The sequence below is a fragment of the Zootoca vivipara genome, chromosome 6, assembly GCF_965207765.1.
Source record: "Zootoca vivipara chromosome 6, rZooViv2.hap1.1, whole genome shotgun sequence".
Classification (NCBI taxonomy): Eukaryota; Metazoa; Chordata; class Lepidosauria; order Squamata; family Lacertidae; genus Zootoca; species Zootoca vivipara.
The window spans coordinates 82847558-82869844 of record NC_142589.1 but is presented as its reverse complement, the minus strand read 5'-3'; the positions used below and the strand labels follow the sequence as shown (position 1 = coordinate 82869844).

The window sequence follows — 22287 nt, the reverse complement described above, 5'->3', positions numbered from 1 at the left end:
CTCCCTCGCAGCCCCTGGGGACCCCCTCTTGCTGGGACAAGGCTCTCTGCCCTGGCGGCCCCCACCTCCGACCCCCTTCCAGAGGGACAGCCCCCCACCAGAGGTGCCCAGGGGGTCCCCAAGAGAGCCAAGCGGGCCTCGCCCCCCCCTCCTGGCCCTGGAAGGCTCCCCGCTCCTCCGCTCCCCTGCCCAGACTCCCCTTCCCAGCCCCGGAGTTCCAGGCAGACAGGCGGGCTCCTCCTCCCGGACACGCGCCCAGTCCCGGCTTCTGGGAGGGGAGTCCTAGCCAGGTGCCCCTTCTCTCGGCCAAGGGGCCCCAGCACCCTCCCCAGGCCCCACCCGGGACCCCACCCATTCCGGGGCCAGGCGGGTCCTAAGTCCGCCCTCTTGCCGGGGGAAGGAGCAGCTCGCCAAGGGTTAAGTGGAGCTGAGCTGGGTTCCTAGAGAGGACAGGAGACAAAGGCGGAGCCGCTCCTTCCCTCTTACATCACTTCCTGTAAGAGGGTATCCTCGACCCGAGCGGACTCAACCTCGCCTGCCGGGAACTGGTGGGTCTCCTCTCTGCTCCGCTATGGGGAGGAGGGGGAGGGGGCTGCTGGGTCTGGGAAGCCTGTGGAACTCCCTCCCTCGGGAGGCAGGAAGGGGGCCCAAGCCGGGCCGGGCAGAGGAGGGGAAGGGGACCCTGGCCAGGTCCAGCTGCACTTGGTCCACAAGAAATGAGCGCTTTTTGGGAGATGCTATATAGAAGTTGAAGAGATGCTATATAGGGTCATTGATGGACCTCGTAGGGAAAGGATCTCAAACCATTTGCATATAACAAAATATCTATTTTATCCATGTAATCGTTGAACTGAAAAACAATCAGGAAGAAGTATATTCATAGTGAAATACAATGAAGAAAAAGTATATTCGTAGTGAAATACTGTAACTATGAAGCTCAAATTTAAAATGATATTTTATTCATAACAAATTCATAATGCAAACACATTGGCATTGGACAATAACAAGAGTTCCTTTAGAAACACAATTTACAAAATCTAGTCTAGAAACTTGTTATAACATGAAATAATAAGAGGAGTAAATATATGATGGAAACTACTAAGAATTATAAATAGCATTATTAATATGAAATTGAGCTCTTCTTCAGCTTTCTGCTTCTCCTTCCTCTTTCGAGCTCCACTTTTGTAACTTCTGGTTGACATTTTAGAAACCGTAAGTAAAATATTTAATATAATATTTATATATATAGTATTATAGTAGCAAGTTGGAGTAATAGGGAACTGTACTAGTAAATAATAATATAGGCCTACTAAATAATGAAGATGAATATTTTTCTAAAGTAATTTTATTGTGGGATCAAAATAAATAATGTATTACATGAAATCAATCAGTAGGCATAAGACTCATACCCTTAGTCTACGCTGGCTGATCATCAGTCTACATTACAAGCACTCTTTAATATTAGATAACAGGTACAACAGCTTGACCTACATTCAACTCTGCTGCCCTGCAGTCTGCAGCTGCATGCTACATGTTGCCCTACAACCAGTCCATGCAGAATGTAGGCACCCTATATATAGAAAGGAGCAAACCAGGGATATTTGAGGGAGCAGGCGGGACCCATGGCTTACATCACAGGAGCCTACACAACACAAAACAGGGTTTCTGTAGGTAGGCTTTATTTTATTTGTTTTTTAATCTTATATTTTGGAAATGTACGTACATCCAGGTTTATTTCCCTTTAAAAATTTGTGGGGGCCCAAGAGAGTGTTTAGTTCAGTGTTTCTCAACCAGTGTGCCTCCAGATGTTTTGGGACTACAACTCCCATCATTCCTGACCACTGGTCTTGCTAGCTAGGGATGATGGGAGTTGTAGTCCCAAAACATCTGGAGGCACACTGGTTGAGAAACACTGGTTTAGTTTATGCGTATATCTGGCACTGCCACCAACCTAGGTGGCTTTAGAAAGGATGAGAGGAGCAGAGGGCTTCCAATGGCTTCTTGCCACGATGCCTGTGTTCTGCCTCCACTGTTGGAGGCAGCCCTGCTTCTGAAGGCCAGCAGCTGGGAAGCGCAGGGGGAGAGTTGCTCTTGGGCTCCAGCCCTGCTTGTGGGCTTCCCAAAAGAGACCCCAGGTTGGCCCCGGAGAGAACAGGATGATGGATGGTTTTCACCCTAAAGGAAAGCAGAGCCCAGCCTGCTGAGAGCAGCATAGACAATTCAAGATAGGAGAAGAGGGGGTCAGGGAACACCTAGCTCCTTTAAATGAATTTGGATCTCCAGGGCCTGATGAGCTGCACCCAAGGGTACTAAAGGGCTTGCAGATGTAATCTCAGAGCCTCGGCCCAAGATCTTGGAGAATTCCTGGGGAATAGGTGAGGTCCCTCAGACTGGAGGCAGTCAAAGGTTGTCCCCATCTTCCTAAAGGGTTTGGAAAAAGAAGGGAACTACCAACCAGAGATCCCAGGACATACATACCAGGATAGGTCCTAGGACAGTGATGGGCAACCTTTTGAGCTTGGTGTGTCAAAATTCGCCAAAAAACCGAGCATAACTCGGGTGGTGTGTCACTTCGAGAAAAAAACCATAATTTCATGATACTTATAGTTTAAATAACAAAAATGTATAATTGTAATATATAACTGTATTTAACAAACCAAAAACTAATTATTTAACCTAACCTAACAAAAAAAACCTTATTTATCACAAAGTGCCCAGAGTTGTTGAGCTTTTGGCGGGGAGTTGCTGACCAAAGTTTTGGAGGTTTTTTTTGGGGGGTGCAAAAGTTGCTTTGCTTTTTTTGGGTTTTTTGGGGGGATGCCCCAAAGCTGCTGTGCTTTTTGGGGGGAAAGAGAACAGAAAGAAATGATGAATAATACCTTCACTGGAACTAACACGCAGCACCGACATAGTCTGACAAAGCACCAAAAAACCAGCACAGAACGGGTTAAAAAACTAACACTGTTACACCCAATCATCCTCTGCCAAAGTGCCAGAAAAAAAACAGCACAGAAAGGGTGAAAAAACCAATCTCTGACTACCAGCAGCAACAACAACAAAAAAAAGACCCGGGTTTTAACAGCGGAGACAAACTGTAGGAGGAGCAGGAGAACAAATGGAGGGGAAACAAGTGTGAATGGGCCGATGGGGCACGTGCCAGCAGTGAGGGCTCTGCGTGTCCCGTCTGACACGCATGTCATAGGTTTGCCATCACTGTCCTAGAACGGTCGGTCTGTGAGCACTTGGAGAAGGATGCTGTGATTAGCAAGACCCAGCGTGGGTATCTCAAGAACAAGTCACACCAGATGAATCTCATTTCTTTTTTTGATGGAGTTACAAGCTTGGTGGATCAGAGGAATGCTGCAGACATAGTGTATCTTGATTTCAGGAAGGCTTTTCACAAAGCCCCTCGCGATTCTATGATTCTGTGACTCACTATGGGGGCCCTTTGACCTGATCCTGCAGGACTCATCCTCTGCTCTTATGCCATGAATCCTTTGTTGTCCTTCTGTTAAACTTGAAGTTCTCCCCCCTACCCACCCACCCACCTATTCAGGAATCAGGCAGGGATGCTATCCAGGCTCCCGGCCAACCCGTATGCGCCCTTCAGACATGCAAGTCCTCCAGGTCCAGAAGATCTTTGGTGGCTGAACCGAAAGCCATGCTGTGAACTTCTGGAGGTATCCCGACCCCAGGAATCCAAGGCAGGAGAGGCCCTCCTGGAAAGGAAGCACTCCTGGTCACCAAGGCCACCCAAGCAGATATGGGTGGGTTGGGGTGAAGCTCTGGAACTATGAAGTGGGGATGGGAGGGACCCCCACTATTGCCTTGGGTCCAAATTACATTTGATATAAATGGCTCACTTGTCGTTCACAGTTATGACTTCTTCCTCCACCCACCCCCCTTTTTCTTTCTTTCTTTCTTTCTTTTTTTTTTTTTTTGCAGACAGCTTGGAATCTGGGCTATGGTACAATACAGCCCTGTTCCTATGAAGATTCCTCCACACTTCCTCAGTGAACATTCTTCTTCTCTTGGCTATGTATTAGTCTTATAATAGAAGAATGTGTTTGTAGGATTTGTTGCACCTCGCATTAGGACCCACAGAACTTGGCAGAGGACCAAGGGGCTTCTTCCGATCTCTTGGAGACTTCCCAGGAGCCCAGATGGATGAGCAAGATTCAGTTCGCCCTGAAGCAGGAAGAGGCCATGCCCTGGAAACTGGGAGCAGTGGGGGATTCTGTGAAAACTCCGTGCAGAAGATTCTGGGTGAGGAGGACACCCTCCACTCAGCTGTGCAGACCCAGCAGCTCAGGCAGGAGGCCAAAGGACCCCGAGAGGTTTGCAGACAACTCTACCACTTTGACCTTCAATGGCTAAAGCCAGAAAGGCACACGAAAGCTGAGGTGCTGGACCTGGTGATCTTGGAGCAGTTCCTGGCTGTCCTTCCTCCAGAGATGGAGAGATGGGTGAGGGAATGTGGAGTGGAGACCAGTTCCCAGGCAGTGGCCCTGGCCGAAGGATTCCTCCTGAGTCAGGCAGAAGAGAGAAGGCAGGCAGAGCAGCAGGTGAGAGAGACTTTCCTCGGGATATTCCCAAGGGGCTGCAAAGAGGAGGGAGAGTATTCCCGACTTATTTACTAACGGCCCATCCTTTTTTGGAAAGGAACACATATTTTTAATGATTGTTATTGTAATAATATTGTTATGATTGTTATTTTAATATCCCGCCCATGTGGCTGAGTGCCTTCCAGCACATATAAAAGCATAATAAGACACCAGATGTCTTCTAGAAGTTATGCAGTTGTTTATTTCCTTATCATCTGATGGGAGGGCCTTCCACAGGGTGGGTGCCACTGCCACGAAGTTCCTCTGCCTGGTTTCCTGTAACTTTGCTTTTCACAGTGAGGGAACCAGGAGAAGACCCTCGGAGCTGGACCTCAGTGTGGAGACGCTTCTTTCGTTATACTGGGCCTTTGAGGCTGTTTAGGGCTTTAAAGTTCAGCACCAACACCTTGAATTGTGTTGGGAAATGTTCAGGGAGCCAGTGAAGATCCTTGAGGACCAATGTTATATGGTCCTGGCAGCCGATCCCAGACACCGGTCTAGCAGAAACAGGAAACAGCTTTAACCTCTGTCCCCTGAAAGCGCTTGCCTCTGCCATTCCTTTTCTAATCCTTCTCCCCATTCTCTGTTTTGAATCCTTGTTGCTTTTTCAGGGGAAGGATCTTGATTCTTCTGAGGAAGAGAAGACTCTGTTGGACACCAGAGTGAGGCCTCTGGGTAAGGATGAAGGAGTGTTTTCTGCGATTTGTCACATTCTCTTGGTTTTAAAACCAATCTGTGAGTTCTTTGCATCTTTTTGGTGAAGACACCTGGAGCCCAGAGCTCAGAGGGGGGGAGATGTATTTTTGCATAACTAATATATGAAATGGGTACAAATGTCCAAATGTACTCAGCAGGGGAGACTTTTACGATAATAATTTTTATTAGTTTTCAGTTTCAGGCCAATAATAGCCTCATTATAAAAATGCCAAATTACAATACAATTACTAATATCAATCATTCAGATAACAAATTATACAACTTTGGTGCCCCTCCCCCTGCATGCTGAAACCGATGGTTTGATGATTTTCTTTATTTCTGCATTCCAAAATCTTATTTATTTCAATTACATCCTGTCAAGATAACAATCCTTTATACAACAACTGCAATATTAATGACCTCCATTCATATTGACACATTAAATAATATATAAAACTAAAAGTGAGGCACCCCAGCGATATCCTTATTCTTCCTGTGTGTGACAAATTTTCTGTTCGTGGTGTTTCTTCCTGTCCTTGTAAAGTGTTCTATCTTTTCCTGGTTGTTGCTGTTCTCCATCATTCCTTGGGCGGAGCTGATATCCCATTGTGGTTTCAGAAATTCTCCATCGCTCCGTCCTGTGCTTCGTTGTTTGGCAACTTTAACAGCAGCTGTAGAAATCATACTGTCCCAATAAATAACCTGTTTTCACCATTTTTCTTCTCCGCCTGGGAAGGAGAGGGATCTGTCAAAAGGCAAATTACTCAGTAATGAACCTTATCACTTCCTTCACAACTTGCAGATTCCTTACATCCCTCTGTCTGGCCAAATATAAATGTGAAGTTATCCAAATAAATTCCAAGTCCTTTTAGCATTATTCAGTTCAGTCTGTAAATAATAAAGGATGGAGAAGAGTTAGCTCTAATTTTCCATCATAAACCTTTTGCAAAATAGAGCTTCCCTCCCCTTTTCCTTTTTTTTTACACACACAGTTCCATTTGATGTTGTATTCCATATCTGCAATCCAGTTTCATCCCTGTTCACCTGTACATATATATTTTGAACTAGTATTCAAGGGAGGTTTGCCAAATCATAAATGTAGAGGGAAAAAACTTTATATAAAGAAGCCGTAGGCTCCCCTCCCCCCACTGCCTTTTGCACCAAATGAAGTCTTCTCTCAAATTCAAACCTTAAAGACCTTGCAACTGGTTCCATTCCGCACTTTAGGATCTTATCTCCTCCAGCAACACCTGTACATTAGTCCAATTTAAACTCTAATAGACAGAAGAACCTCTGCTTCTTAATGACGGCGAAGGAGGGTTTAGGGCCGGCGAAGGGCTTTTGCACTCAGCGCCTCCCTGCCTCCCGCAATCCATGTTGGAGTGAGAGCCAGGTACCGAGACGAACTGGGAGTGAAGCCTGTTCCCCCCCCCCCCGTCCCTGGGGAGAACTTGCAATGAGAATAACCCTCAGTTGTCCTTGTTTTTTCTTCGCCAACGATCTCCTGCTGCCTCCATTAAGGCACAGCGGAACTGGAAGCTAGCAGGGGAGACTTATTACAATACAAATTACCAAATTACAATACAATTACTAATATCAATCATTCAGATACCAAATTATACAACTTTGGTGCCCCTCCCCCTGCATGCTGAAACCGATGGTTTGATGATTTTCTTTATTTCTGCATTCCAAAATCTTATTTACCGTATTTCAATTACACTCCAGTCAAGATAACAATCCTTTATACAACAACTGTAATATTTATGACCTCCATTCATATTGACACATTAAATAATATATAAAACTAAAAGTGAGGCACCCCAGTGATATCCTTATTCTTCCTGTGTGTGACAAATTTTTTGTTTGTGATGTTTCTTCCTGTCCTTGTAAAATGTTCTGTCTATCTTTTCCTGGTTGTTGCTGTTCTCTATCATTCTTTGGGTGGAGCTAATATCCCATTGTGGTTTCAGAAATTCTCCATCGCTCCGTCCTGTGCTTCGTTGTTTGGCAACTTTAACAGCAGCTACAAAAATCACACTGTCCCAATAAATAACCTTGTTTTTCCTTCGGCAACGATCTCCTGCTGCCTCCATTAAGGCACAGCGGAACTGGAAACTAGCAGGGGAGACTTTGACGAAGCCCCATCCATACTTAGAGATGAACTGTTTCACCTTTAAGAGAAGGAGGCGCTTACGGTTTCCCACTTACCTTTGTCTCTCCCAGGTGACAGAATGATGCCACCAAGACCTTCTCCTTCATCTTTTCATGGTGGAGGGGAGGCAGCGGCTGTGGACCCAGATCAGGTAGGGGGAAGGAGCCTTGTGGGGAATGACTGCTTGGATGCAGAATGGTGGGAGGACCCAAACAAGAGCAAACCGACTGGGAGAAGGAAGAGTTGTCTGAAGCTGGAGAGGGAACAGGGCTCAGGGAGCAGAGGGAGTCTGTGGCAGAGAGCAGCCCAGACTCAGAGGCAGAAGCTACAGCAGGAGAATGGGATGAGGAAGGCAGAGAGGAGTCTGGCCGTTGTAGAAAACAAGAGAGCCAAGTGCAATGGATCACATGAATGTTCTCTAAGAGGACAGCCTTTTTCCTTTTCTGTTAGGGTCTGGTGTGCTTTGAAGATGTAGCTTTGCATTTCACTGATGAGGAGTGGGCGTTGCTGGATCCTGACCAGAGAGCTCTGCACCAGGAGGTCATGGAGGAGAATCGCGGGCTGTTGGAATCTCTCGGTAAGGCTCTCTATTGGATCATCTTATCTGTTTTGTAATTCAAGAAATATCTCTAGGTGACAAACCTCTGGTATTTTGATGGAGCTCAACAGCACCACCCAAAGCACCTGGGATGTTAATACTCCCACAGCAAACCTTGGATGGATGGCTATTAATTGTTACCTCTGCGAATATTCTTCCTACAGTTCTGCCTTTGAAAACCATGATCAGGCTGTTTGAACTGCCCAGGCCTTCTTAAATGTAGGCTTTAGAGTGATTTGGGTTGTTGAAGTAGCTTCAGTCAAGTTTCCTGCTTTTTTCTTCCTTCTGTCTCTCTTTGGTTGACCAAAGAGTCACTTCACATTGGAGATGGCACAGATTCCATGACTGGACCAAACAAACTCCATCCCCCCAAAAAGCCAGGCTTTTTGAATCTCAGGCAGTGAACCCTAAATGATTATTTTATTATTTTTACCCTGCCCATCTGACTGGGTTGCCCCAGCCACTCTGGGCAGCTTCCAACAAATAGAAAAGCATAATAAAATATCAAAGATTAAAACTTCCCAATACACAGGAGTAGCAAGGGTTAAGCTCAAGCTCAGTATCGGGGGGGGGGGGGCAGGTTTACCCCAGCTCTTGCCAGATGTGCAGAAAAGAGGAGGGCTAAAAGGCGAGGCGCGAGACTGTCATTTCATGGGTTGCTGGAGGGGCAAGCGCAGGGCTCAGCAGGGATCTGAACTGAGTGACTCTGATGGATGATTATTACGTGCTAATGACCTGTTGTAAATACTGAAAATAAAGCCTATAAAAACGTTAGGAGACTCTTGTGATTGTTGTGAAGAGAGGAAGCCTCGTCAGCCCGGACAGCACCTGTCCAGTGTCAGTGTTCCCAAATATTTCACCAGCTCTTAAAATTTGTTTAGATTTATTACTGCATATTGAACAATTAACATATTGAATATATCTTAATTTTGGACAGGGAACTTTCCTTCATTGGCCACCATTTAAATAATAATAAAAGCACATTTTATTTATGAAGATGGTACAGATTTAAGTTTGAACAAAATGATGTTACCAAGTTAAGCTGTACAGTTCTTTTAACATCCATTATTCAACTTCACTTGTATATAAAAGTAGACATTGTTACAAAACAAAAGGAACATTATAACATCTAATTCCCTTCAGTTCTTTCCCTGTCACAAGCATTAATTAGCATTGCTCCATAATTTGGGGCTGCGCTTCTTTCCGAGGCTCTAATCCGTTTGCCTGTTAGTTTCAGGTGGTGATGAATTGGAAGTGAACAACAAGGGAGAAAAAAAAGAAATCCACACAGTAGAGGAACCATATCAGGACTCAGATTGTGGCGAGAGCTTCAGTCAGAGCTCCCATTCCTCTTCCCATCAAAGAAATTGCCTTGAGAAGAAACCCTATCAGTGCTTGGTGTGTGGAAAGAGCTTCACTTGGAAACAGACTTTAGCTTCCCATCAAAGAGTTCATACAGGGGAGAAACCCTATCAATGCTTGGAGTGTGGAAAGAGCTTCAGTCGAAAGGACAGTTTCACTTCCCATCAAATAATTCATACAGGGGAGAAACCCTATCAGTGCTTGGAATGTGGAAAGAGCTTCAGTCGAAAGGACAGTTTCATTTCCCATCGAATAATTCATACAGGGGAGAAACCCTATCAATGCTTGGAGTGTGGAAAGAGCTTCAGTCAAAAGGGCAGTTTCACTGCCCATCTAAGAATTCATACAGGGGAGAAACCCTATCAGTGCTTGGAATGTGAAAAGAGCTTCAGTCGAAAGGACAATTTCACTTCCCATCAAAAAATCCATACAGGGGAGAAACCCTATCAGTGTTTGGAATGTGGAAAGAGCTTCACCAGGAAAGAAAGTTTCACTTCCCATCAACGAATTCATACAGGGGAGAAACCCTATCAGTGTTTGGAATGTGAAAAGAGCTTCAGTCGAAAGACCAGTCTCACTGCCCATCAAAGAATTCATACAGGGGAAAAACCCTATCAGTGCTTGGAGTGTGCAAAGAGCTTCAGTAACAGCTCCAGTCTAACTGCCCATCGAAGAATTCATACAGGGGAAAAACCCTATCAGTGCTTTGAGTGCTCAAAGAGCTTTGGTGACAGCTCCAGTCTCACTGCCCATCAAAGAATTCATACAGGGGAAAAACCCTATCAGTGCTTGGAGTGTGGAAAGAGTTTAAGTGACAGTTCCAGTCTCACTGCCCATCAAAGAATTCATACAGGGGAAAAACCCTATCAGTGCCTGGAGTGTGGAAAGAGCTTCACCTGGAAAAAAAGTTTCACTTTCCATCAAAGAATTCATACAGGGGGAAAACCCTATCAATGTTTGGAATGTGGAAAAAGCTTCACCTGGAAAATAAGTTTCACTTCCCATCAAAGAATTCATACAGGCGGGAAACCCTATCAGTGCTCAGAATGTGGAAAGAGCTTCACCTGGAAAAAAAGTCTCACTTCCCATCAAAGAATTCATACAGTGGGAAAACCCTATCAATGTTTGGAATGTGGAAAGAGCTTCACCTGGAAAATAAGTTTCACTTCCCATCAAAGAATTCATACAGGGGGGAAGCCCTATCAATGCTTGGAATGTGGAAAGAACTTCAGAAGGAGCTCACATCTCACTTCCCATCAGCGAATTCATACAGGGGAGAAACCCTATCAGTGCTTGGAATGTGGAAAGAGCTTCACCTGGAAAATAAGTTTCACTTCCCATCAGCGAATTCATACAGGAGAGAAACCCTATGAATGCTTGGAATGTGGAAAGAGCTTCACCAGGAAAGAAAACCTCACTGTCCATCAAAGAATTCATACGGGGGGAAACCCCTATTAGTGCTAGGAATGTGGAAAGAGCTTCAGTCAAAAAGGAAATCTCACTTTCATCAAAGAATTCATATAGGGGTGAAACCATATTGGTGCTTGGAATGTGGAAAGAGATTCAGTCAAAACCACAGTTTCACTTCCCATTGTTGAATTCATAAAGGAGAGAAACCCTATCAGTGCGTGGAATGTGGAAAGAGATTCACTAGTAAAGAAAGGCTCACTATCCATCAAAGAATTCATACAGGGGAGAAGCCATATCACAGCTTGGAGGGTGGAAAGATCTTCAGTCACAGGGCATATCTCAAGTCCCATCAAAAAATCTATACAGGGGAGAAACCCTATCAGTGCGTGGAATGTGGAAAGAGCTTCAGTTCAAAAGGAAACCTCACTGTCCATCAAAGAATTCATAAAGGGCTGAACCATATCAGTGCTTGGAATGTGGAAAGAGCTTCAATCAGAGTGCATCTCTCACTTCCCATCGTAGAATTCATACAGGGGAGAAACCCTATAAGTGCTTGGAATGTAGAAAGAGATTCACCAGGAAAAAAACTCTCACTGTCCATCAAAGAATTCATACAGGGGAGAATCCATACGCATACTTGGAATGTGGAAAGAGCTTCAGAAAGAGCTGCAATCTCTTTTTTAAAATTAATTTTTGCCTATATTTTCCATACACCACATAACATCTTTCCTTACCTTATACTTTGTTTTGGGTATAAACCTTGGACTTCCCTCAACCACATCTAATGACTTTTGATCTTCCTCACTTATCTTGCAGTTCACTATTTTCACTCTTATTTTCAATAGTCCATAATAAATAGTCCTTTTCATAATTTTTCCCTGCAATATTTCATATAGTGTTCCTTACAAAACTTCTTGCAGTCCTACAATTGTAATCTGTTGATTACAATTGATTTTCAAATAGTTCACGTACAGGTATTTACTACAATCTTCTAAAAACTTCTGATCCCGCCGGTTCTGAATTCTTCCTGTTATCTTATCCAATTCTGCATAGTCCATTAATTTTGTTTGCCATTCCTCTTTCGTTGGTAATTCTTCTTGCTTCCATTTCTGTGCCAATAATATTCTAGCTGCCGTTGTAGCATATAAAAACAATTTCTTGTCTTGTCTATTAATATTAATATCCTCGCCAACAATACCAAGTAAATGTATATTTCAACATCTTTTTCAACTCATATACCATTTCCCAGAAGCTTTTTACTTTCTTACATTCCCAAAAAGTCCCTTCTTTTTCCTTACATTTCCAACATTTATTACTTATTTTATACATTTTAGCTAATTTCACTGGCGTAATATACCACCTATACATCATTTTCATCACATTTTCTTTCAAGGCATTGCATGCTATAAATTTTATTCCTTCTTTCCACAATTTTCCCCAGTCTTTTAGCTGTATGTTATACTCAAAAGTCTTTGGCCCAATATATCATGACCGACTTTACCTCTTCGTCTTTCAAGTGCCATTCCAACAGCAATTTGTACATTTTAGACCATTTTTTATAATTATTATTTCATATTTCAAATTCAAATTTTGATTATGACCAAATCCATTTTCCTTTAAATCCTCTTTAAACATTTAATTGATTTGGCGAACAATCATTTACATATTCTTTTACTTCTTCATAAGGTTTAATTTCCCATTTATTTCCTTCCTCTCTTACTATTTTTTCATATGTGACCCAATTTTGGCTCATATTTATCTTTTCACACTCATTGCTTCCAAAGGTGACAACCACCAAGCTGTTTTACATTCTAATAGGTTTTTATACCTATCCCATATTTCAAATAGAGGCCTTCGAAATATATGGTTACCAAATCCTTTATGCACTTTTGTTTTGTTATACCATAAATATGCATGCCAACCAAATCTATTGTCAAAACCTTCTAAATCCAACATATCTATATTTTCTAACAATATCTATTCCTTTAACCAACAGAGGCAAGATGCTTCATAGTCCAACTTCAAGTCTGGAGGTGTAAAGCCCCCTCTTTCTTGTATAGGTAAAGGTAAAGGACCCCTGACCATTAGGTCCAGTCGTGACCGACTCTGGGGTTGCGCGCTCATCTCACATTATTGGCCAAGGGAGCCGGCGTACAGCTTCCAGGTCATGTGGCCGCTTCTGGCAAACCAGAGCAGCACATGGAAACGCCGTTTACCTTCCCGCTGTAGCGGTTCCTATTTATCTACTTGCATTTTGATGTGCTTTCAAACTGCTAGGTTGGCAGGAGCTGGGACCAAGCAACAGGAGCTCACCCCATCACAGGGATTCGAACCGCCGTCCTTCTGATCAGCAAGTCATAGGCTCAGTGGTTTAACCACAGCGCCACCTGGGTCCTCTGTTAGCAATTTAAATTTAATTCTTGGTTTCTTCCCCTGCCAGATATATCTTGAAATAGTTTTCTGCAACTCCTTAAATATAGTTGCCCCCTTGATTGGAATTGATTGAAACAAAAATAACATCTTTGGTAGCACATTCCTTTTAATAACAGATATCCTACCCCATAGGAATAGTTTCATACTTCCCCATCCTTCCAGGTCTCTCTTAATTTCATTCCACATCAGTGTATAATTATTTTGGAATAGATCTATATTCTTTGATGTTAACCAAATTCCTAAATGTTTAACTTTTTTTTACTGCTTCTATACCAATCTGCTGTTGCAACATATCCACCAAATCTTGATTCATATTTTTAACTAACATTTTCGTTTTCGTTTTATTTAATTTAAAACCTGCTACTTGTCCGAATTGTTCTATTTCCTCTAATACTTCTTTAGCACTAATTAACTGTTCTTTCATTGTTAAAACCAGCTGCAATCTCACTTCCCATCAAAGAATTCATACAGGGGAGGGATTGGAGGGATTTATGAAATTATTAAGTTTTACCTCACGCAAGTCCCCCACAAGATAATCTGAGGTGGTTGGAGGGAATTTGTGGAAGTGGTGTTCTGTGAGGTGGGTGCCCAAGGGGGCCCGGGGGGGGGAAGAGCCGTTGTCGCATATTAATTGGTGTTAGAGGTGGGATACGAAGTTAAAACCCACACAGATCCCATTTAGTTTTGAGCGGACTGGCAGAGACTTAAACATTCCTGAGGAAAACTGGATGCTGTACTTACGCCCTGGAATTTTGAGTGAAATATACTCAGATCTCAGAGAGGATGAAACCTCTGATTCCCTCACATTTAAAGAGAGAGTCAAAGTGTGCTTTGGTCTGTCCGCAGAATGAAGCCGAAAAGCTTTTGGTGAAATTAAAAGAAAACCAGGAGAGACTTATGGTAGCCGAATTGACAAAGCTCTGGACAGATGAGTGGAAGGGAGGAAAGTTAGATGAGCTCAAACAGTTAATCAGTTTAGAACAATTTGTTAAACTGGTTCCTGCTCATTTATGCTAGTTCCTCAAAGATAAGAAACTTATCTTGGAAATTTACAGGTTGTTCCTTGCTGAAAGAAAATTATATGAAAATGATGTATAGATGGTATATTACACCAGTCAAAATGGTAAAAATGTATAAAACTGGGTCAAATATATGTTGGAAATGTAAAGAAAAATAAGGGACATTTTATCATGGGAATGTAGTGAAGCTAAAAAATATTGGGAAATGATTTATAATGAATAGAAAAAATTGATAAAAAAGACTTTTGTTAAAAAGCCAGAAGCATTTTTATTAGGAATTTTAGGGCAAGATATGCTGGGGAAAATGAAGAATTTGTTTATGTATGCCACCACTGTGGCAAGAGCATTGTTAGCACGAGGGTGGTAGAAGGAAGAAATACCAACAAAAACAATGGCAAGAGAAATTGATGAACTATGCAGAACTTGCAAAACTAACATACAAATTACGTGAAAAGGACAATCAGGAATTCAAGGAAGAATGGGAACTATTTGCAAATTATTTGAAAAAACAACAGAGACTTGCATGCATTGGCAGGATTTGAATAAACATACACATTTTTTTCCCTATTAAAATGATGTGAAAATTTAGGGAAACGATATGTACAATTATATAACATGCAGAAACAATATGCAAAAATAAATCTCTACAAGGGAGCTGAGGGAAGTCTAGGAAGGGGGAGGGGAAGGTGGAAAGGGAAGGGAAGGGAATGGAAGCAGTATGAAAGTATGAGAGTTTATTAGCCCGGGATGATAAGTGGAAGTCTGTTTATAGGGAGTTTATATGAAGTTAAAAGAAATTACTTTATTTGATATATATGATTTATTTGATTTAGGTTATGATTTAGGGATGTATTAGTATGTTTTTATTTGTATATTTTGTATGTTTTGTTTGTTTTGTTTATATTATTTATTTCATTTGTATGTTTTTGATTTGAATTTCAATAAAGTTTATTAAAAAGAAGAAGACGACATGCTGATTCCAGAGGATGAGAAGTGTCTAACACACAGTGCAATAAACACGGGTCTGGCACCCAAGTTTGGCTAAATCAAATTCCAACACTTACGGAATCCAGGAATTTTGGGGGGGGGGGTATAAGAATGTCATTGTGTTCAATCCCTTAGGCTGCTTCTGTATTGTTTCACATGTGACTTCACTAAGATAATATGATATTTATTGCTGAAATAGGGAGAAAACGCAACATATGCTACAATACAGATGCCCCTCCCCCTTATATTCCAATGTCTAGGAAGCCTGTCTCCCCCCTCCACCTGCCCTTTCGGCCCCCCTCGCAGCCCCCCGGGGACCCCCTCTTGCTGGAACAGGGCTCTTTGCCCTGGCGCCCCCCACCTCCGACCCCCTTCCAGAGGGACAGCCCCCCACCAGAGCTGCCCAGGGGGTCCCCAAGAGAGCCAGGTGGGACTCGCCCCCTCCCCCCCTCCCGGCTCTGGAAGGCTCCTCGCTCCTCCGCTCCCCCGCCCAGACTCCCCTTCTCAGCCCCGGAGTCCCAGGCAGACAGGCGGGCTCCTCCTCCCTCCCGGACACGGGTTCCACTTTCCCACGCACACGCGCCCAGTCCCGGGTTCTGGGAGTGGGGTCCTTGCCAGGCGCACCTCCTCTCGGCCCAGGGGCCCAAGGCGCCGCCCCACCCGGGGCCCCCACCCATTCCGGAGCCAGGCGGGTCCTAAGTCCGCCCTCTTGCCGGGGGAAGGAGCAGCTCGCCAAGGGTTAAGTGGAGCTGAGCTGGGTTCCTAGAGAGGACAGGAAATAAAGGCGGAGCCGCTCCTTCCCTCTTACGTCACTTCCTGCAAGAGGGTATCCTCGGCTCGAGCGGTCTCGCCCTCGCCTGCCGGGATCTGGTGGGTCCCCTCTCTGCTCCGTTATTTGGGGGGGGGGACTGCAGGGAAGCCTGTGGAGCTCCCTTCCCCGGGAGGCAGGAAGCGCGCCCAAGCCGGGCCGGGCAGAGGAGGGGAAGGGGTGTCCTGGCCAGGTCCAGCTGCCCTTGGTCCACAAGAAATGGGCGCTTTTGGGGGGAGGAGTGAAGAGATGCTATATAGGGCCATTGATGGATCTCGTAGGGATCTCAAGTCATTTGCACATAGCAAAATATCTATTTTATGCATGTAATCATTGAACTGAAAAACAATCAGGAAGAAGTATATTCATAGTGAAATACAATGAAGAAAAAGTATATTCGTAGTGAAATACTGTAACTATGAAGCTCAAAAGAAAATATTTTATTCATAACAAATTCATAATGCAAACACATTGGCATTGGGCAATCCAAAAGTTCCTTTAGAAGCACAATTTACAACATGAAATAATAAATATATTGTTATAACATGAAATGATGTTATAACATGAAATAATTAAATAACTAAATAATAAAGATGAAACTTTTTCTAAAGTAATTTTATTGTGGGATCAAAATAAATAAATTATGTATTACATGGAATCAATCAGTAGGCATAAGACTCATACCCTTAGTCTACCCTCGTCATCAGTCTACATTACAAGCACTCTTTAATATTGGATAACAAGGTACAACAGCTTGACCTACATTCAACTCTGCTGCACTGTAGTCTGCAGCTGCATGCTACATGTTCCCTGCAACCAGTCCATGCAGAATGTAGGCACCCTATTTATAGAAAGGAGCAAACCAGGGATATTTGAGGGAGCAGGCGGGACCCATGACTTACATCACAGGAGCCTACACAACACAAAACACGGTTTCTGTAGGTAGGCTTTATTTTATTTGTTTTTTAATCTTATATTTTAGAAATGTACGTACATCCAGGTTTTTTTCCCTTTAAAAATTTGTGGGGCCCCAAGAGAGTGGGGCCCTAAGCTAGAGCTTGTTTAGCTTATGCATAAATCTGGCACTGCCACCAACCTAGGCGGCTTTAGAAAGGATGAGAGGAGCAGAGGACTCTCAATTGCTTCTCGCCATGATGCCTGTATTCTGCCTCCACTGTTGGAGGCAGCCCTGCTTCTGAAGGCCAGCTGCTGGGAATCGCAGGAGGAGAGTTGCTCTTGGGCTCCAACCCTGCTGGTGGGCTACATACCAAGAAGGGTCCTAGAACGGTCAGTATGTGAGCACCTGGAGAAGGATGCTGTGATTAGCAAGACCCAGCGTGGGTATCTCAAGAACAAGTCACACCAGACGAATCTAATTTCTTTTTTTGATGGAGTTACAAGCTTGATGGATCAGAAGAATGCTGCAGACATAGCGTATCTTAATTTCAGGAAGGCTTTTCACAAAGCCCCTCACAATTCTATGATTCTGGACTCACTATGGGGGCCCTTTGACCTGATCCTGCAGGACTCTTCCTCTGCTCTTATGCCATGAACCCTTTGTTTTCCTTCTGTTAAACTTGAAGTTCTCCCCTCCCCCCACTCACACACACACCTATTCAGGAATTAGGCAGGGTTGTTATCCAGGCTCCCGGCTTACACGTGTGCACCCTTCAGACATGCAAGTGCTCCAGGTCCAGAGGATATTTGGTGGCTGAACCAAAAGCCATGGTGGGAACCTCTGGAAGTATCCCAACCCCAGGAATCCAAGGCAGGAGAGGCCCTCTTGGAAAGGAAGCACTCCTGGTCACCAAGGCCTCCCAAGCAGATATGGGTTGGTTGGGGTGAAGCTCTGGAACTGTGAGGTGGGGTTTGGAGGAACCCCCACTATTGCCTTGGCTCCAAATTACATTTGATATAAATGACTCACTTGTGGCTTCTGTTTCAGTGTATCTGGTGAAGTGTGCATGCACACGAAAGCTCATACCGAAATAAAAACTTAGTTGATCTTTAAGGTGCTGTTGTTGTTGTTTAGTCGTTTAGTCGTGTCCGACTCTTCGTGACCCCATGGACCATAGCACGGCAGGCACTCCTGTCTTCCACTGCCTCCCGCAGTTTGGTCAAACTCATGTTCGTAGCTTCGAGAACACTGTCCAACCATCTTGTCCTCTGTCGTCCCCTTCTCCTAGTGCCCTCAATCTTTCCCAACATCAGGGTCTTTTCCAAGGATTCTTCTCTTCTCATGAGGTGGCCAAAGTATTGGAGCCTCAGCTTCACGATCTGTCCTTCCAGGGAGCACTCAGGGCTGATTTCCTTAAGAATGGATAGGTTTGATCTTCTTGCAGTCCATGGGACTCTCAAGAGTCTCCTCCAGCACCATAATTCAAAAGCATCCATTCTTCGGCGATCAGCCTTCTTTATGGTCCAGCTCTCACTTCCATACATCACTACTGGGAAAACCATAGCTTTAACTATACAGACCTTTGTAGGCAAGGTGATGTCTCTGCTTTTTATGATGCTGTCTAGGTTTGTCATTGCTTTTCTCCCAAGAAGCAGGCGTCTTTTAATTTCGTGACTGCTGTCACCATCTGCAGTGATCAAGGAGCCCAAGAAAGTAAAATCTCTCACTGCCTCCATTTCTTCCCCTTCTATTTGCCAGGAGGTGATGGGACCTAAGGTGCTACTGAAGGAATTTTTTAATTTTGTTTCGACTCAGACCAACACGGCTTACCTACCTGTCACTTGTCATTCATAGTTATGACTTCTTCTCCCCCCCTTTTTTTTGCAGACAGCTTGGAGTCTGAGCTGTGGTACAATACAGCCCTGTTCCTATAAAGATTCCTCCATGCTTCCTCAGTGAACATTCTTCTTCTCTTGGCTTTGTATTAGTCTTATAATAGAAGGATGTGTTTGTAGGATTTGTTGCACCTCGCACTAAGACACACAGAACTTGGCAGAGGCCCAAGGGGCTCCTTCTGATCTCTTGGAGACTTCCCAGGAGCCCAGATGGATGAACAAGACTCAGCTTGCCCTGAAGCAGGAAGAGGCCATGCCCTGGAAACTGGGAGCAGTGGGGGATTCTGTGAAAACTCCGTGCAGAAGATTCTGGGTGAGGAGGACACCCTCTACTCAGCTGTGCAGAGCCAGCAGCTCAGGCAGTTCTGCTACCAGGAGGCCAAAGGACCCCGAGAGGTTTGCAGCCAACTCTACCACTTTGTACATCAATGGCTAAAGCCAGAAAGGCACACGAAAGCTGAGATGCTGGACCTGGTGATCTTGGAGCAGTTCCTGGCTGTCCTTCCTCCAGAGATGGAGAACTGGGTGAGGGAATGTGGAGTGGAGACCAGTTCCCAGGCAGTGGCCCTGGCCGAAGGATTCCTCCTGAGTCAGGCAGAAGAGAGAAGGCAGGCAGAGCAGCAGGTGAGAGAGACTTTCCTCTGGATATTCCCAGGGGGCTGCAAAGAGGAGGGAGAGTATTCCCGACTTATTTACTAACGGCCCATCCTTTTTTGGAAAGGAACACATATTTTTAATGATTGTTATTGTAATAATATTGTTATGATTATTATTTTAATATCCCGCCCTTGTGGCTGAGTGCCTTCCAGCACATATAAAAGCATAATAAGACATCAGATGTCTTCTAGAAGTTACGCAGTTCTTTATTTCCTTATCATCTCATGGGAGGGCTTTCCACAGGGTGGGTGCCACTGCCACAAAGTTCCTCTGCCTGGTTTCCTGTAACTTTGCTTTTCACAGTGAGGGAACCAGGAGAAGACCCTCGGAGCTGGACCTCAGTGTGGAGACGCTTCTTTCGTTATACTGGGCCTTTGAGGCTGTTTAGGGCTTTAAAGTTCAGCACCAACACCTTGAATTGTGCTGGGAAACATTCTGAGAGCCAGTGAAGATCCTTGAGGACCAATGTTATATGGTCCTGGCAGCCGATCCCAGACACCAGTCTAGCAGAAGCAGGAAACAGCTTTCACCTCTGTCCCCTGAAAGCGCTTGCCTCTGCCATTCCTTTTCTAATTCTTCTCCCCATTCTCTGTTTTGAATCCTTCTTGCACTTTCAGGGGAAGGATCTTGATTCTTCTGATGAAGAGAAGACTCTGTTGGACACCAGAGAGAGGCCTCTGGGTAAGGAGGAAGGAGTTTTTTCTGCGATTTGTCACATTCTCTTGGTTTTGAAACCAATCTGTGAGTTCTTTGCATCTTTTTGGTGAAGACACCTGGAGCCCAGAGCTCAGAGGAGGGGAGATGTATTTTTGCACAACTAATATATGAAATGCGTACAAATGTCCAAATGTACTCAGCAGGGGAGACTTTTACGATAATAATTTTTATTAGTTTTCAGTTTCAGGCCAATAATAGCCTCATTATCACAATGCCAAATTACAATACAATTACTATTATCAATCATTCAGATTCCAAATTATACAACTTTGGTGCCCCTCCCCCTGCATGCTGAAACCGATGGTTTGATGATTTTCTTTATTTCTACATTCCAAAATCTTGTTTATTTCAACTACACTCCAGTCAAGATAACAATCCTTTATACAACAACTGCAATATCAATGACCTCCATTCATATTGACACATTAAATAATATATAAAACTAAAAGTGAGGCACCCCAGCGATATCCTTATTCTTCCTGTGTGTGACAAATTTTCTGTTCGTGATGTTTCCTCCTGTCCTTGTAAAATGTTCCGTCTATCTTTTCTTGGTTGTTGCTGTTCTCTTATCATTCTTTGGGCGGAGCTGATATCCCATTGTGGTTTCAGAAATTCTCCATCGCTCCGTTCTGTGCTTCGTTGTTTGGCAACTTTAACAGCAGCTGCAGAAATCACACTGTCCCAATAAATAACCTTGTTTTTCCTTCGCCAATGATCCCCGCTGCCTCCATTAAGGCACAGCGGAACTGGAAGCTAGCAGGGGAGACTTTGACGAAGCCGCATCCATACTTAGAGATGAACTGTTTCACCTTTAAGAGAAGGAGGCGCTTACGGTTTCCCACTTACCTTTGTCTCTCCCAGGTGACAGAATGATGCCACCAAGACCTGCTCCTTCATCTTTTCATGGTGGAGGGGAGGCAGAGGCTGTGGACCCAGATCAGGTAGGGGGAAGGAGCCTTGTGGGGAAAGACTGCTTGGATGCAGAATGGTGGGAGGAGGTGTCTGGAGAGGGAACAGGGCTCAGGGAGCAGAGGGAATCTGTGTCAGAGAGCAGCCCAGACTCAGAGGCAGAAGCTGCAGCAGGAGACTGGGATGAGGAAGGCAGAGAGGGGTCTGGCCGCTGTAGAAAACGAGAGCCAAGTGCAATGGATCACGTGAATGTTGTCTAAGAGGACAGCCTTTTTCCTTTTTTGTTAGGGTCCAGTGTGCTTTGAAGATGTAGCTTTGCATTTCACTGATGAGGAGTGGGCGTTGCTGGATCCTGACCAGAGAGCTCTGCACCAGGAGGTCATGGAGGAGAATCGTGGGATGTTGGACTCTCTCGGTAAGGCTCCCTATTGGATCATCTTATCTCTTTTGTAATTCAAGAAATATCTCTAGGTGACAAACCTCTGGTATTTTGATGGGGCTCCACAGTGCCACCCACAGCACCTAGGATGGATGGCTGTTGATTGTTACCTCTGTGAATATTCTTCCTCCAGTTCTGCCTTTGAAAACCATGATCAGGCTGTTTGAACTGCCTAGGCCTTCTTAAATGTATGCTTCAGAGTGATTTGGGGTGTTGAAGTAGCTTCAGTCAAGTTTCCTGCTTTTGTTCTTGCTTCTGTCTGTCTTTGGTTGACCAAAGAGTCACTTTACATTGGAGATAGCACAGATTCCACGACTGGACCAAACAAACTCCATCCCAGAAAAGAGCCAGGCTTTTTGAATCTCAGGCAGTGAACCCTGTAGTAACAATAATGATGATTTTATTATTTTTACCCTGCCCATCTGACTGGGTTGCCCCAGCCACTCTAGGCAGCTTCCAACAAATATAAAAGCATAATAAAACATGAAACATTAAAACTTCCCGATACAGAGGTACCTTCAGACGTCCTCTAAAAGTTTCATAGTTATCTCCTTGACATCTGATGGGAGGGTGTTCCACAGGGTGGGTGCCCCTACCAAGAAGGCCCCCTGTCTCATCCTCTGTAACTTCTCACAATAATGTAACATTTAAGTAAGGAAACTTGAATAATAATAATGCTCATATGACAAAATTGGTTTAAGGT

The 22287-nt window shown here is 44.2% G+C and overlaps 2 protein-coding genes across 2 annotated transcripts in view; both read left to right on the top strand.

Annotated features, from left to right (window-relative positions):
- Positions 1-537: 537 nt before the first annotated feature.
- The window catches only part of LOC118086652 (uncharacterized), a 33630-nt gene continuing 11880 nt past the window's right edge, over positions 538-22287 (top strand). The window contains exons 1-6 of the mRNA XM_088671266.1: positions 538-1212; positions 3946-4565; positions 5216-5279; positions 7524-7603; positions 7903-8029; positions 9282-10856. Of these exons, the coding sequence (XP_088527392.1) occupies positions 4164-4565; positions 5216-5279; positions 7524-7603; positions 7903-8029; positions 9282-10856 (2248 nt within the window). The 5' untranslated portion in view covers positions 538-1212; positions 3946-4163. The remainder of the gene's footprint in view (positions 1213-3945; positions 4566-5215; positions 5280-7523; positions 7604-7902; positions 8030-9281; positions 10857-22287) is intronic.
- LOC148685500 (zinc finger and SCAN domain-containing protein 31-like) lies at positions 18928-19561 on the top strand. The gene has a single exon (XM_088671264.1). The coding sequence runs from the start codon at positions 19073-19075 to the stop codon at positions 19559-19561; it is 489 nt and encodes a 162-aa protein (XP_088527390.1). The 5' UTR covers positions 18928-19072.